At 46.2% G+C, this 14,591-nt stretch overlaps 1 protein-coding gene across 3 annotated transcripts in view; it reads right to left on the bottom strand.

Moving 5' to 3' along the window:
* LOC103064508 (major histocompatibility complex class I-related protein 1-like) overlaps positions 1–14,591 on the bottom strand; it is a 35,656-nt gene extending 21,065 nt beyond the window's left edge. For 2 of the 3 annotated variants that reach the window (XM_088129663.1, XM_088129664.1), the window contains exons 1-2: positions 14,278–14,589; positions 1,403–1,678 (exon numbers count right to left, since the gene is read on the bottom strand). In XM_088129663.1, the coding sequence (XP_087985789.1) occupies positions 1,403–1,678; positions 14,278–14,347 (346 nt within the window). In that variant the 5' untranslated portion in view covers positions 14,348–14,589. Of the gene's footprint in view, positions 1–1,402; positions 1,679–14,277 lie in introns of all 3 variants that reach the window. The other variant, XM_088129662.1, reaches the window with a different exon arrangement.

The following is a 14,591-nucleotide window of genomic DNA, read 5'->3' as shown; positions in this document are numbered from 1 at the left end:
CCGACTCTCTTATTGACTATGATTGCAACTCCATTTCTTCTAAGGGTTTCTTGCCCACAGTAGTAGATATAATGGTCACCCGAATTAAATTCACCCATTCCCGTCCATTTCAGTTCGCTGATTCCCAAGATGTCGATGTTCAGTCTTGTCATCTCATGCTTGACCACATCCAGCTTGCCTTGGTTCATAGATCTTACATTCCAAGTACCTATACAATATTGTTCTTTACAGCATCGGACCTTCTTTTCGCTTCCAGATACATCCACAGCTGAACGTCCTTTCGGCTTTGGCCCAGCCGCTTCACTCTTTCTGGAGCTACTTGGAATTGCCCTCCGCTCTTCCCCAGTAGCATATTGGACACCTTCCGACCTGAGGGGCTCATCTTCCGGCGTCATATCTTTTAGCCTTTTGACATTGTCCATGGGGTTTTCTTGGCAAGGATACCGGAGTGGGTTGCCATTTCCTTCTCCAGTGGACCACATTTTGTCAGAACTCTCTGTCGTGACCTGTCCGTCTTGGGTGGCCCCGCACGGTATAGCTCATGGCTTCACTGAGTTACGCAAGCCCCTTCGCCACGACAAGGCAGTGATCCATGAAGGGGCTCCCCTAAATAAGACTCCTTTAAACAGAATCTTGTGCCCCCAAAGATGTCACAAGGGGGGGCTGCTGAGGAAGGGCTCCCCCCCTTAAGGGCACCCCCACCAAGAGGGCAGTGCACCACGGCTGAGAAACCATGGCAGTCCGAACAGCTCAGGAAGGGCCCCAAGATGGGGAGGATGCTGGAAGTTGTCCTGTGCCCCCTCCAAGAGCCCCAACCCCACTTGACATCCCTGGCCTCTTCTTCCAACTGGAGGAAGAGAAGAGGCTCTGGCCCTTGGGCCCCACGCACCCCTCCAAAAAGGGGGTACCAGAAATGCTTCTCCTTGGATGGGATGAGCCTGGGGGGGAATCTGGTCTCCCCAGGTGGATCTGCACGCAATCCCTCATTTCTCTGGGGTGGAAACAGACAGAAGGACAAGGACCAGCTCCCACAAAGATCTTCTTAGGATCCACCTGCTTTTGGGGAGGGAGACCTGTTATTCCCTTCCTCCCCCACAACAAGTGGGGGGCTCCATCAAAGCCAGGCTCTCCTTTCCTGGGAGAGAGTCAGGGGAGGGGAAATTTTGATCCATTCTTTACCTCATTTTATATCACTCCTGTGATATATAATTTTTTTTTTTACTTTAAAAATATTTTTAGTAACTGTCATTATATTAATTTTTTTGAAGCAATGAAAATACCTTTAAAGTAACCTTTTTAAAAGTGTGGAAGAGGCCTTTCCCCTGGGAGGGTCCCCCTTTCTCCCCCTCCCGCTCCTGGGGAGGAATATGGGGCAGGAGGAGCTACCTGACCCATCACTCACCTTCACTCTGATTGTAGTGACTCCTCACAGTCTCTAGGTTTGCTCTGAATGCCTTCTCAATGTGACGTCCTCTCTGGGTCTGATCGTCCCAGTACTGGGGGTCCTCCTTCCCCACCTTCTCCATCCAGGAGACTGCAGGCTGCACCTTCCTGGTGTTGCTGTCGTAATAACTGAAGAGTTGATCGTCCAAGTACCCCGGAGCGACAAAATGGGGCAGCCCCTGCCCTGGGTCCAATATGGAGGTGTAGAAATACTTGAGGGAGTGTGAGGAGGAGCCTGGAAGGGACCCAGAGGGACAGAGTTAGGGGGCTTCAATTGAGGGACCCTGATCCTATGGGGCACAGCAGGCCCTGAGTTGAGGGTCTGGGGAGGAAGCAGGAGGAGAAAGAGACCAGGGGAGATGGGGGGCAGAGAAAGAAGGGGGAAAGGAAGGGGAAGAACATGGAAGAGGGACAGGAGGCTGAGGGCAGAAAGAGGGAGCGACTGAGAAGGAAAGCAGCAGCTTCTGGAGAGTATGAAGGGTTGGAGGGGAGAGAGGTTGGGGGGGGTGAGAGAGGAAGGGAAAGCAGGGCCAAAGGGAAAGCAGGACCCCCAAACTGTATCTGCCCCCCCAAATTGTTTCCTCCCCCCTTCCAACAAGGCCTCCCTGAAACCCTCTTCTGGATTGCGGAGAGTCTGCCCCACAGAGGCTGCAGTTGCTCCACAGAGAGAAGGGGGATTTCCACCCCCCAGAAGCTCAAAAGCAGCAGGAAACCCTACCTGTTCACCCCAAATTTCCATTCACAGAAAAAAAACATTCTCACCTCACGAGGGCCAAAATGGATTGCTAACAGGTGCAGATTTTAGGGGAGATTTGATAAAATGGGGGAGAGAAAGGGGGGAGAGAAGGATCCGGGTGAGACCAGAGGCCATGGGACCCTGGGGGCAAAGCCAAACTGCTTCCAGGGAGATGTGGGCAGTCAAAGGGGGGAGCGAAGGGAGCGGGAATGAAGCCACGCAGCCCCCATGGATCTTCCTGCTCGGCCCTGGCTGGGAGATTCCCCCTCCGCTCCCAGAGTTAAGGTATCTGAGCAGGAATTGGCTTTGAACCCAGGACCAAATGTGGCTCACTGTTATTCCACAGAAAATCTCACTGCTGATTATCGCAATTTTCTTAAGTTCAGCAACACAATTAGGGCACTGAAACCGTTCTTCCCAGGGGCTTGTAACGCACCACGTTTATTCTAGATCTAAAACGCTTTGTTCACTTTCCAGGGAACATCTTCAGGAAGTTCTCCTCCTTTTGGGCTCATCCTGCGCTTTTCTCCAGAAGCACTTTGGAAATCACCCTCCACAAGCAGAATCGCAGCATCCGCGAGTGGAAAAGAGCCACGGAGGTCATCTAGTCCGCCCCTGACCAGTGCAGGGACCCCGATGGAAGCCTCTTTCCTCCAGCCTCCACCAGCTTCTCCAGGGAAGGGGAGCCCCCAACTCTCTGGACGGTGCGTTCCCTAATCAAACTTGTGATGGAATGGAATTATGAAGGCCAAGCTCAGGGAGATAAGCATTTTCTTAGCTCACCGGAACCGCGTGGGAGGAACAAAAGGATGAGACTGGCACCTCCCTGAGGAATTCACACTGTTGTCGCTGGAGGACTTTGGGGACTGGGGTTTTAGTCTGGGAAGATTCTTGCTAGAGGTTGTAGCTAATAAACATAGCTGGACTGAATTTGCATGGTCTCTTGGAGTTCCTTGGGCTAGGCCTGACAAACTGCTCTTACATTCAACCAGAACCTGCATCCCTCTCTCTTAAATCCATCAGTTTATGAATTACTGGATTGGATTTTCCTAATCCAATTCAAAGGAAACTTTGTCATGGCCAAAGATCAGCATAGGATAATAATACTGCTGAAAAAATGAAATATTATGATGAAGAAGGGCAACATACAAAACCATCATCATAGAATCAGGTGCACCATGATAAGTAGAAAAAACAGTATATCAGGAGAGTCAAGTCTATACAGATATATAATAGGTAGATAGGAAGAGAATGATACAAGATTTTTATTTGAGGTTTTATTTGGAGAAGAGACTGAAGACTGAGTTTTTGAAAAAGAAGAGAAAGGAATTCAAAGTGGATTTATCAGATCAAGGTTAAATTGTTGATATTTTGGTCTTGGATTGTTAATATTTAATTTTCTTTTTCTGACCACAACTGTAAGATGATCTTGTTGTTGTTTAGTCGTTAAGTCGTGTCCGACTCTCCGTGACCCCATGAACCATACTGCGCCAGGCCTTCCGGTCCTTAAGATGATCTACAGTGGGGCAAAAAAGTATTTAGTCAGCCACCAATTGTGCAAGTTCTCCCACTTAAAAAGATGAGAGAGGCCTGTAATTTTCATCATAGGTATACCTCAACTATGAGAGACAAAATGAGAAAAAAAAATCCAGAAAATCACATTGTCTGATTTTTAAAGAATTTATTTGCAAATCATGGTGGAAAATAAGTATTTGGTCAATATCAAAAGTTCATCTCAATACTTTGTTATATATCCTTTGTTGGCAATGACAGATGTCAAACGTTTTCTGTAAGTCTTCACAAGGTTTTCACATACTGTTGCTGGTATTTTGGCCCATTCCTCCATGCAGATCTCCTCTAGAGCAGTGATGTTTTGGGGCTGTCGCTGGGCAACACGGACTTTCAACTCCCTCCAAAGCTTTTCCATGGGGTTGAGATCTGGAGACTGGCTAGGCCACTCCAGGACCTTGAAATGCTTCTTACGAAGCCACTCCTTCATTGCCCGGGCGGTGTGTTTGGGATCATTGTCATGCTGAAAGAGCCAGCCACGTTTCATCTTCAATGCCCTTGCTGATGGAAGGAGGTGTTCACTCAAAATCTCACGATACATAGCCCCATTCATTCTTTCCTTTACACGGATCAGTCGTCCTGGTCCCTTTGCAGAAAAACAGCCCCAAAGCATGATGTTTCCACCCCCATGCTTCACAGTAGGTATGGTGTTCTTTGGATGCAACTCAGCATTCTCTCTTCTCCAAACACGACGAGTTGAGTTTAGACCAAAACGTTCTACTTTGGTTTCATCTGACCATATGACATTCTCCCAATCCTCTTCTGGATCACCCAAATGCCCTCTAGCAAACTTCAGACGGGCCGAGACATGTACTGGCTTAAGCAGGGGGACACGTCTGGCACTGCAGGATTTGAGTCCCTGGCAGCATAGTGTGTTACTGATGATAGCCTTTGTTACTTTGGTCCCAGCTCTCTGCAGGTCATTCACTAGGTCCCCCCGTGTGGTTCTGGGATTTTTGCTCACCGTTCTTGTGATCATTTTGACCCCACGGGGTGAGATCTTGCGTGGAGCCCCAGATTGAGGGAGATTATCAGTGGTCTTGTATGTCTTCCATTTTCTAATTATTGCTCCCACAGTTGATTTCTTCACACCAAGTTGCTTGCCTATTGCAGATTCAGTCTTCCCAGCCTGGTGCAGGTCTACAGTTTTGTTTCTGGTGTCCTTCGACAGCTCTTTGGTCTTGGCCATAGTGGAGTTTGGAGTGTGACTGTTTGAGGTTGTGGACAGGCGTCTTTTATACTGATAACAAGGTCAAACAGGTGCCATTACTACAGGTAACGAGTGGAGGACAGAGGAGCCTCTTAAAGAAGTAGTTACAGGTCTGTGAGAGCCAGACATCTTGCTTGTTTGTAGGTGACCAAATACTTATTTTCCACCATGATTTGCAAATAAATTCTTTAAAAATCAGACAATGTGATTTTCTGGATTTTTTCCCCCATTTTGTCTCTCATAGTTGAGGTATACGTATGATGAAAATTACAGGCCTCTCTCATCTTTTTAAGTGGGAGAACTTGCACAATTGGTGGCTGACTAAATACTTTTCTGCCCCACTGTATATCTGTAAAAGTGATTTATTTGGTTTAGTTTAAAGCACATATGCGATTATTATTGGTCTTTTGTATGTTTAAGGGGAGAGATCTTTTAGGTTTCACTTCTCATAAAAAACTTAGAAGCTCAAATGTAAAATAGAACTATTGTTTTAAACTTAAAATATATAGTTTATTATTGCTGGCAGTCTTAATGCTTTTGCTAGTTAGACTGATTGTTTAATATTTTTTATAATTTGGTTATTGTTTAGCGATGAGAAAGGGGATGAAGAGGTTGTTTTTTTTTAGTAATATTAGAGAAGGTGTTAAATTACTGTTAATACATGTACTTGTTTGGAGGGAGGGGAAGTAATCTTTTATATTTTTCTTTCTTTTTTCTTTTTCTTTTTCTTTGTAGGTTTTTTAGTTCTGTATTGCTTTTATATATATATATATATATATATATATATATATATATATAATTTATATATAATATAATATATAATATATATTATTATATATATTATTATATTACATATACAGTCAGGTCCAGAAATATTGGGACATCGACACAATTCTAACATCTTTGGCTCTATACACCACCACAATGGATTTGGAATGAAACAAACACAATGTGCGTTAACTGCAGACTGTCAGCTTTAATTTGAGGGTATGTACATCCAACTCAGGTGAACGGTGTAGGAATTACAACAGTTTGCATATGTGCCCCCCACTTGTTAAGGGACCAAAAGTAATGGGACAGAATAATAATCATACATCAAACTTTCCCTTTTTAATACTTGGTTGCAAATCCGTTGCAGTCAATCACAGCCTGAAGCCTGGAACGCATAGACATCACCAGACGCTGGGTTTCATCCCTGGTGATGCTCTGCCAGGCCTCTACTGCAACTGTCTTCAGTTCCTGCTTGTTCTTGGGGCATTTTCCCTTCAGTTTTGTCTTCAGCAAGTGAAATGCATGCTCAATGGGATTCAGGTCAGGTGATTGACTTGGCCATTGCATAACATTCCACTTCTGTCCCTTCAAAAACTCTTTGGTTGCTTTTGCAGTATGCTTTGGGTCATTGTCCATCTGTACTGTGAAGCGGCGTCCAATGAGTTCTGCAGCATTTGGCTGAATGTGAGCAGATAATATTGCCCGAAACACTGCAGAATTCATCCTGCTGCTTTTGTCAGCAGTCACATCATCAATAAATACAAGAGAATCAGTTCCATTGGCAGCCATACATGCCCACGCCATGGCACTACCACCACCACGCTTCACTGATGAGGTGGTATGCTTAGGATCATGAGCAGTTCCTTTCCTTCTCCATACTCTTCTCTTCCCATCACTCTGGTACAAGTTGATCTTGGTCTCATCTGTCCATAGGATGTTGTTCCAGAACTGTGAAGGCTTTTTTAGATGTCGTTTGGCAAACTCTAATCTGGCCTTCCTGTTTTTGAGGCTCACCAATGGTTTACATCTTGTGGTGAACCCTCTGTATTCACTCTGGTGAAGTCTTCTTTTGATTGCTGACTTTGACACACATACACCTACCTCCTGGAGAGTGTTCTTGATCTGGCCAACTGTTGTGAAGGGTGTTTTCTTCACCAGGGAAAGGATTCTTCGGTCATCCACCACAGTTGTTTTCCGTTGTCTCCCGGGTCTTTTGGTGTCGCTGAGCTCACCGGTGCGTTCCTTCTTTTTGAGAATATTCCAAACAGTTGTTTTGGCCACGCCTAATGTTCTTGCTATCTCTCTGATGGGTTTGTTTTGTTTCTTCAGCCTAATGATGGCTTGCTTCACTGATAGTGACAGCTCTTTGGATCTCATCTTGAGAGTTGACAGCAACAGATTCCACATGCAAATAGCACACTTGAAATGAACTCTGGGCCTTTTATCTGCACATTGTAATTGGGGTACTGAGGGGAGATCACACACCTGGCCATGGAACAGCTGAGAAGCCAATTGTCCCATTACTTTTGGTCCCCTAACAAGTGGGAGGCACATATGCACACTGTTGTAATTCCTACACCGTTCACCTGAGTTGGATGTACATACCCTCAAATTAAAGCTGACAGTCTGCAGTTAAAGCACATTGTGTTTGTTTCATTCCAAATCCATTGTGGTGGTGTATAGAGCCAAAGATGTTAGAACTGTGTCGATGTCCCAATATTTCTGGACCTGAATGTAATATAATATATAATATATATTATATATATATATATATATATATATATATATATATATATATAAAAACTTTAAAAATATTTTTTTAAAAAGATACATAATAGGCAACTCAAACCTCAGCAGAAATAAATAAGATATGGACAAATCTAAAACTACTATAAAATTATCCTTTCTGAAATATACTAAACCAGCTGAGGAGAAAAACCAGGCAACGTTCTGCATGACAGCAGAGCTCCCTTCAGACAGCAGGAGAGATGCTTAAAAACTCTTGGGATGTCTGCTAGCCATGGTGAGAAAAAGGGGCTTTGCACGCGGCTGTAATATTCACAAGCGAGTTGTTTCCCCTCCCCGTCCCACAGGGGTGCAGTCCTTCTGGGGAGGGGTCTTCTCTGTCCCTCCCCTTCAGCCCCCCCGAAGGAAGAGCCCCCCACTTGGCCAGGCTGAGAGCTCTTCTGTGCCCCGAATAAACCAACGGGGTAAGGCGAGAGGCAGATCTCTGGAGGCGCTTATGCGCTGATCCACTGGCCTTTTAGAGGCTTGGCCTAGATGGGTTTGGTGCTGCACGTCCATAAGGCACTGCCTGAGAAGCAATGTTGCCTGATCATAGCCCTTATCAAGTACCTCAGAAAAACAAGGGATCTGGGGTAGAACAATCTGACAGAATCCAGGGGCCAAGGCCTCTCCCCACAGGAAAAGAGGTTTCAGCTAACAGGCAAAAATTAGGAGCCAGAATCTGGCCTCGACCTTCATCAGCCCCGACTCCAGGCACGGGGACCTTGAGAAGCAGAACAAGGCGCCTGAAACATCACCTGGAGGAATCAGGGCTGGACGTGCTCCGAAGAGACAAAGCTGGAAAATGGTCCAAGCTGAGCCGGGCCAAAGATATAGCTGGGAATCATTTCAGAGCCGTTGGAAGGCATCATCCGCCCCCCGACTCCCATTCCCTGGAATCACAAGATGGCTGCTGAACCTCTTTGTGCAGTCAAGGCAACGTAGCTGGGTGTGCCCTTCATCTACCTGAGGCATGAAATACTCCCTCCTCCAGGTATTTAAAGCATGAAAATTGTACAATGCAAATGTTATTCATGGGCCAGAAATAGGCCTTCTGGCAAATACCCAGCCTATTTTATCATTAAGATACTTCCAACCTTTTTGGATGCCTTTTGAAAAATTCCTGAATTGAAATTGTGGGCCTGATGGGCTGTTTGTGTATCGGGAGCTGTTTGTGAGGGTGAAAGAGGAGAGTGCAAAAGCTGGCTTGAAACTCAACATTAAAAAAACTAAGATCATGGCATCTGGACCCATCAATTCCTGGCAAATAGAAGGGGTAGAAATGGAAGCAGTAACAGACTTCATTTATTTGGGCTCCAAGATCACCGCAGACGGAGACTGCAGCCATGAAATTAAAAGACGCTTGCTCCTTGGGAGGAAAGCTATGGCAAGCCTAGATAGCATATTAAAAAGCAGAGACGTCACCTTGCCAACAAAGATCCGCATAGTCAAAGCTATGGTTTTTCCAGTAGTAATGTATGGCTGTGAGAGCTGGACCATAAAGAAGGCCGAGCGCCGAAGAATTGATGCCTTTGAACTGTGGTGCTGGAGAAGACTCTTAAGAGTCCCTTGGACTGCTAGGAGGTCAAACCAGCCAATCTTAAAGGAAATCAACCCTGACTGCTCATTGGAAGGATCGATAATGAAGCTCAAGCTCAGATACTTTGGTCACCTAATGCGAAGAGAGATCTCTTTGGAGAAGACCCTGATGCTGGGAAAGATTGAAGGCAAAAGGAGAAGAGGACGGCAGAGGATGAGATGGTTAGATAGCATCACTGAAGCAATGAGCATGAAACTGAGCAAACTCAGGGAGGCAGTGAAGGACAGGAAGGCCTGGCGCAATATGGTTCATGGGGTCACGAAGAGTCGGACATGACTTAACGACTAAACAACAACAAATTAGGGACTTCCTGTGTCCCTCTGGCTTGTCCTGGCTTGATTTGATATGTGACTAGCTAAAAGTTGAACTATAGTACCCTTTGCCTCATTATAAGAGTAAAAAACACACCCCTAGGAGTAAACCTGAGATGCTACTGAGTCCCCCTCATGACTTATTATGGGATACATAGTTGTAGTAGACACGTGCATGATGTAATTCACCCATGATTTTGTTTTAGCCTGTGAGAATTGTGATGCATGTTAGTGAAATGTATAAAAACCTTTGGAAGGTGCCCCTTTGCGCGCTTGATTTGGATTGTGGTCCCGAGTGTGCCTCTTTGCTTCTGTACAGAAATAAAGTGTGAAAGCCTTCCCTCTACTCTGGGAGTAATCTCTCTCACTGGGTAAAGAATGTGCCCCAATCAGTTGGTCACCCCATGGCCAACACTTTTTGGCAGCCCAGATGGGACTTCTGCCCGGTTCCAGTTTTCACCTAGGACAACGATGGTCATCGAAGAGTAAAGTTTGTTTGGAATGGTGCTCCTCATGGGACCCAGTTGTGCCGGCTGAGCCGGACCCAAAGGCGAGAGTCGATTAAGAGGGAACATTGCCAGGACAGTCTCTGCCTGATCTTTGAGAAACATCGGTAAAGGTTGAAAAAGGGCACACTTGGTGGAGTAAATTGTAATTACCCCATGTAAATCCTCTCACGAGAGATTTGTCAGACCCATGGAAAACCCTGGGTTTGGTAGGGGGTGGTGATGGGAAGCCGAAGACCCTGCGGAAAAGGGACGCAAATCGTAGCCGACTGACGTATGGGTTCTGGCCAGAGGAAAGATAGGAATGGCATAGGAATGGAGCCTTTAGGATGTGTCTTGAAAAACTTTTAGGGAGTTGAGTGGCAAAGGTCCCCTGACCAAATCAAAATTGATTTCTTGTGTGTGTGAAAATGGGTGGCCACAGTATCAATGAGTTGTTGTTGTTGTTTAGTCGTTAAGTCGTGTCCGACTCTCCGTGACCCCATGAACCATACTGCGCCAGGCCTTCCGGTCCTTCACTGCCTCCCTGAGTTTGCTCAGTTTCATGCTCATTGCTTCAGTGATGCTATCTAACCATCTCATCCTCTGCCGTCCTCTTCTCCTTTTGCCTTCAATCTTTCCCAGCATCAGGGTCTTTTCCAAAGAGTCCTCTCTTCGCATTAGGTGACCAAAGTATCTGAGCTTGAGCTTCATTATCGATCCTTCCAATGAGCAATCAGGGTTGATTTCCTTTAAGATTGACTGGTTTGACCTCCTAGCAGTCCAGGGGACTCTCAAGAGTCTTCTCCAGCACCACAGTTCAAAGGCATCAATTCTTCGGCGCTCGGCCTTCTTTATGGTCCAGCTCTCACAGCCATACATTACTACTGGAAAAACCATAGCTTTGACTATGCGGATCTTTGTCGGCAAGGTGACGTCTCTGCTTTTTAATATGCTATCTAGGCTTGCCATAGCTTTCCTCCCAAGGAGCAAGCGTCTTTTAATTTCATGGCTGCAGTCTCCATCTGCGGTGATCTTGGAGCCCAAATAAATGAAGTCTGTTACTGCTTCCATTTCTACCCCTTCTATTTGCCAGGAATTGATGGGTCCAGATGCCATGATCTTAGTTTTTTTAATGTTGAGTTTCAAACCAGCTTTCGCACTCTCCTCTTTCACCCTCATCAAGAGGCTCTTTAGTTCTTCTTCACTTTCTGCCATTAGGGTGGTATCGTCTGCATATCTGAGGTTGTTGATGATTCTTCCTGCAATCTTAATTCCGGCTTGTGATTCTTCCAGCCTGGCATTTCTCATGATGTACTCTGCATATAGGTTAAATAAGCAGGGTGACAGTATACAGCCTTGTCGTACACCTTTCCCTATTTTGAACCAATCGGTTGTTCCGTGACTGGTTCTAACTGTTGCTTCTTGGCCTGCATACAGATTTCTCAGGAGACAGGTAAGGTGGTCTGGTACTCCCATCTCTTTAAGAATTTGCCACAGTTTGTTGTGATCCACACAATCAAAGGCTTTTGCATAGTCAATGAAGCAGAAGTAGATATTTTTCTGGAACTCTCGTGCTTTCTCCATGATCCAGCGAATGTTGGCGATTTGATCTCTAGTTCCTCTGCCTCTTCGAAACCCAGCTTGTACATCCGGTAGTTCTCGGTTCATGTATTGCTGAAGCCTAGCTTGTAGGATTTTGAGCATAACCTTGCTAGCATGTGAAATGAGTGCAATTGTGCGATAGTTTGAGCATTCTTTGGCATTGCCCTTCTTTGGAATTGGAACGTAAACTGACCTTTTCCAATCCCGTGGCCACTGTTGCGTTTTCCAAACTTGCTGGCATATTGAGTGCAGCACTTTAACACCATCGTCTTTTAGTATTTTAAATAACTCAGCTGGAATACTGTCATCTCCACTAGCTTTGTTGTTAGCAATGCTTCCTAAGGCCCACTTGACTTCACTCTCTAGGATGTCTGGCTCAAGGTCAGCGATCACACCAGCGTGGACATCAGGGACATTAAGATCTTTCTTGTATAGTTCTTCTGTGTATTCTTGCCACCTCTTCTTAATCTCTTCTGCTTCTGTTAGGTCCCTGCCTTTTTTGTCCTTTATCATGCCCATCTTTGCACTAAACGTTCCTTTCATATCTCCAATTTTCTTGAAGAGATCTCTAGTCTTCCCCATTCTATTGTTTTCCTCAATTTCTTTGCATTGTTCATTTAAGAAGGCTTTCTTATCTCTCCTTGCTATTCTCTGGAAATCTGCATTCAGTTGCTTATATCTTTCCCTTTCACCCTTGCTTTTCGCATTCCTTCTTTCCACAGCTATTTTTAAAGCCTCATCAGACAGCCATTTTGCTTTCTTGCATTTCTTTTTCTTTGGGATGGTTTTAGTTGCTGCCTCCTGTACAATGTTACGGACCTCCGTCCATAGTTCTTCAGGCACTCTGTCTACCAAATCTAATCCTCTAAATCTATTCATCACCTTCACTGTGTACTCACAAGGAATATGATCTAAGTCATACCTGAGTGGTCTAGTGGTTTTCCCTACATTCTTCAATTTAAGCCTAAATTTTGCAGTAAGAAGCTCATGATCTGAGCCACAGTCAGCTCCTGGTCTTGTTTTTGCTGTCTGTATAGAGCTTCTCCATCTTTGACTGCAAAGTATGTAATCAATCTGGTTTCGGTATTGACCATCTGGTGATGTCCATGTGTAGAGTCGTCTCTTGTGTTGTTGGAAAAGAGTGTTTGCTATGACTAGCTTGTTCTCTTGACAGAACTCTATTAGCCTTTGCCCTGCTTCATTTTGTACTCCAAGGCCAAACTTGCCTGTTATTCCGATTACTCCTTGACTTCCTACTTTAGCATTCCAATCCCCTATGATGAAAAGGACATCTTTTTGGTGCTAGTTCTAGAAGATGTTGTAGGTCTTCATAGAAGCGGTCAACCTCAGCTTCTTCAGCATCAGTGGTTGGGGCATAGACTTGGATGACTGTGATATTGAATGGTTTGCCTTGGATACGCACTGAGATCATTCTGTCGTTTTTGAGGTTGTACCCCATTACTGCCTTTCCGACTCTCTTATTGACTATGATTGCAACTCCATTTCTTCTAAGGGTTTCTTGCCCACAGTAGTAGATATAATGGTCACCCGAATTAAATTCACCCATTCCCGTCCATTTCAGTTCGCTGATTCCCAAGATGTCGATGTTCAGTCTTGTCATCTCATGCTTGACCACATCCAGCTTGCCTTGGTTCATAGATCTTACATTCCAGGTACCTATACAATATTGTTCTTTGCAGCATCGGACCTTCTTTTCGCTTCCAGATACATCCACAGCTGAACGTCCTTTCGGCTTTGGCCCAGCCGCTTCACTCTTTCTGGAGCTACTTGGAATTGCCCTCCGCTCTTCCCCAGTAGCATATTGGACACCTTCCGACCTGAGGGGCTCATCTTCCGGCGTCATATCTTTTAGCCTTTTAACATTGTCCATGGGGTTTTCTTGGCAAGGATACTGGAGTGGGTTGCCATTTCCTTCTCCAGTGGACCACATTTTGTCAGAACTCTCTGTCATGACCTGTCCGTCTTGGGTGGCCCTGCACGGTATAGCTCATGGCTTCACTGAGTTACGCAAGCCCCTTCGCCACGACAAGGCAGTGATCCATGAAGGGGAGTATCAATGAGAGGACCAAGTAAAACAGCCATTGGAAGGAAGTTTGGGCTGTAATAAAATTTTGCAACTAATGAAACTGAGAGCTCTGAAAACAACTGCCTGCAGGGTTTGTGAAATCTTTTCCTTTGTGGTTTTTGTGTGTGTGTGTGGTTGGTCGCTGTTCAGGTCAACCTCTCCCTTGGGGTGGAGTTTCTAGAGGTTCCAACTTTTGAGTGAGACTATTTTGCCATTGCAATTGTTGTTCTGTTGATGAAAGAGCAGCCCAGCCGCCGCCAAAGGCAGGCGAGGCGGCCGAGCGGAGGGGCCGTGCGGGGGCAGCCGGGAGCTCTGCGGGACTGACCTGCCCACCGGCGGGCGAGCGCTGCCTCCCGACCCCCTCCGCTTGCAGGGACGGGAAGGAGGCGCTCGGGGGCGCCCAGGGAGACTCGGCTGGCAGCTGGAGGGCGGGCCCTGACCTGTTCCGGGGGTGGCTCTCCTGGTGGGGGGGGAGAGCGGCAGCAGAGCCCCACCCACGCTTTGGGGCCCGTTCTGAAAGTAGCAGGAGCTGGAGGGGGAGCGGACTAGAAAGAAGACCGAATCAGGGTTCTATTTCTGAAGATCATCTTTTGGGGGGAGAGAGAGAGATTCCCTGGATGAATTCCCACCAGCAGAAAAGGGAGCTGGAACCCCCGACGCCCCCGAAGGGACTCACCGAAGCAGCTCTCCGGAAGGGCGACCGCCACCAACACCAGAAGCAACAAGGGCGCAGAGCGCAGAGCCATCCTGTCCGCAAACCTCCACCTGCGCACCGCTCCCCTTCAGTCGCGGACAAAGAATGAGGCGTTCCAGATGATCAACAACGCAGCAATTCAGAGCGAGCCAGCGATTGGCTAGGCTTAACCAATAGAAAAAAAGCATTCCCGTGTCGTCTATGGTTGTAGGCAGACGTGCAGGCACAACCTGCCCGAGAGGCTGGAAAGGAAAGCGAAAGTTCCTTCCGGAAAACCCCCTTCCAGGGATTCCTCG

The sequence above is a fragment of the Python bivittatus genome, unplaced genomic scaffold (assembly GCF_059951505.1).
Source record: "Python bivittatus isolate LINGU-HERP-01145 unplaced genomic scaffold, Pbiv_v1 ctg000810_np1212, whole genome shotgun sequence".
Taxonomy (NCBI): Eukaryota; Metazoa; Chordata; class Lepidosauria; order Squamata; family Pythonidae; genus Python; species Python bivittatus.
Note: the sequence above shows the minus strand (reverse complement) of the source record. Positions and strands in the feature narration are given on the sequence as shown.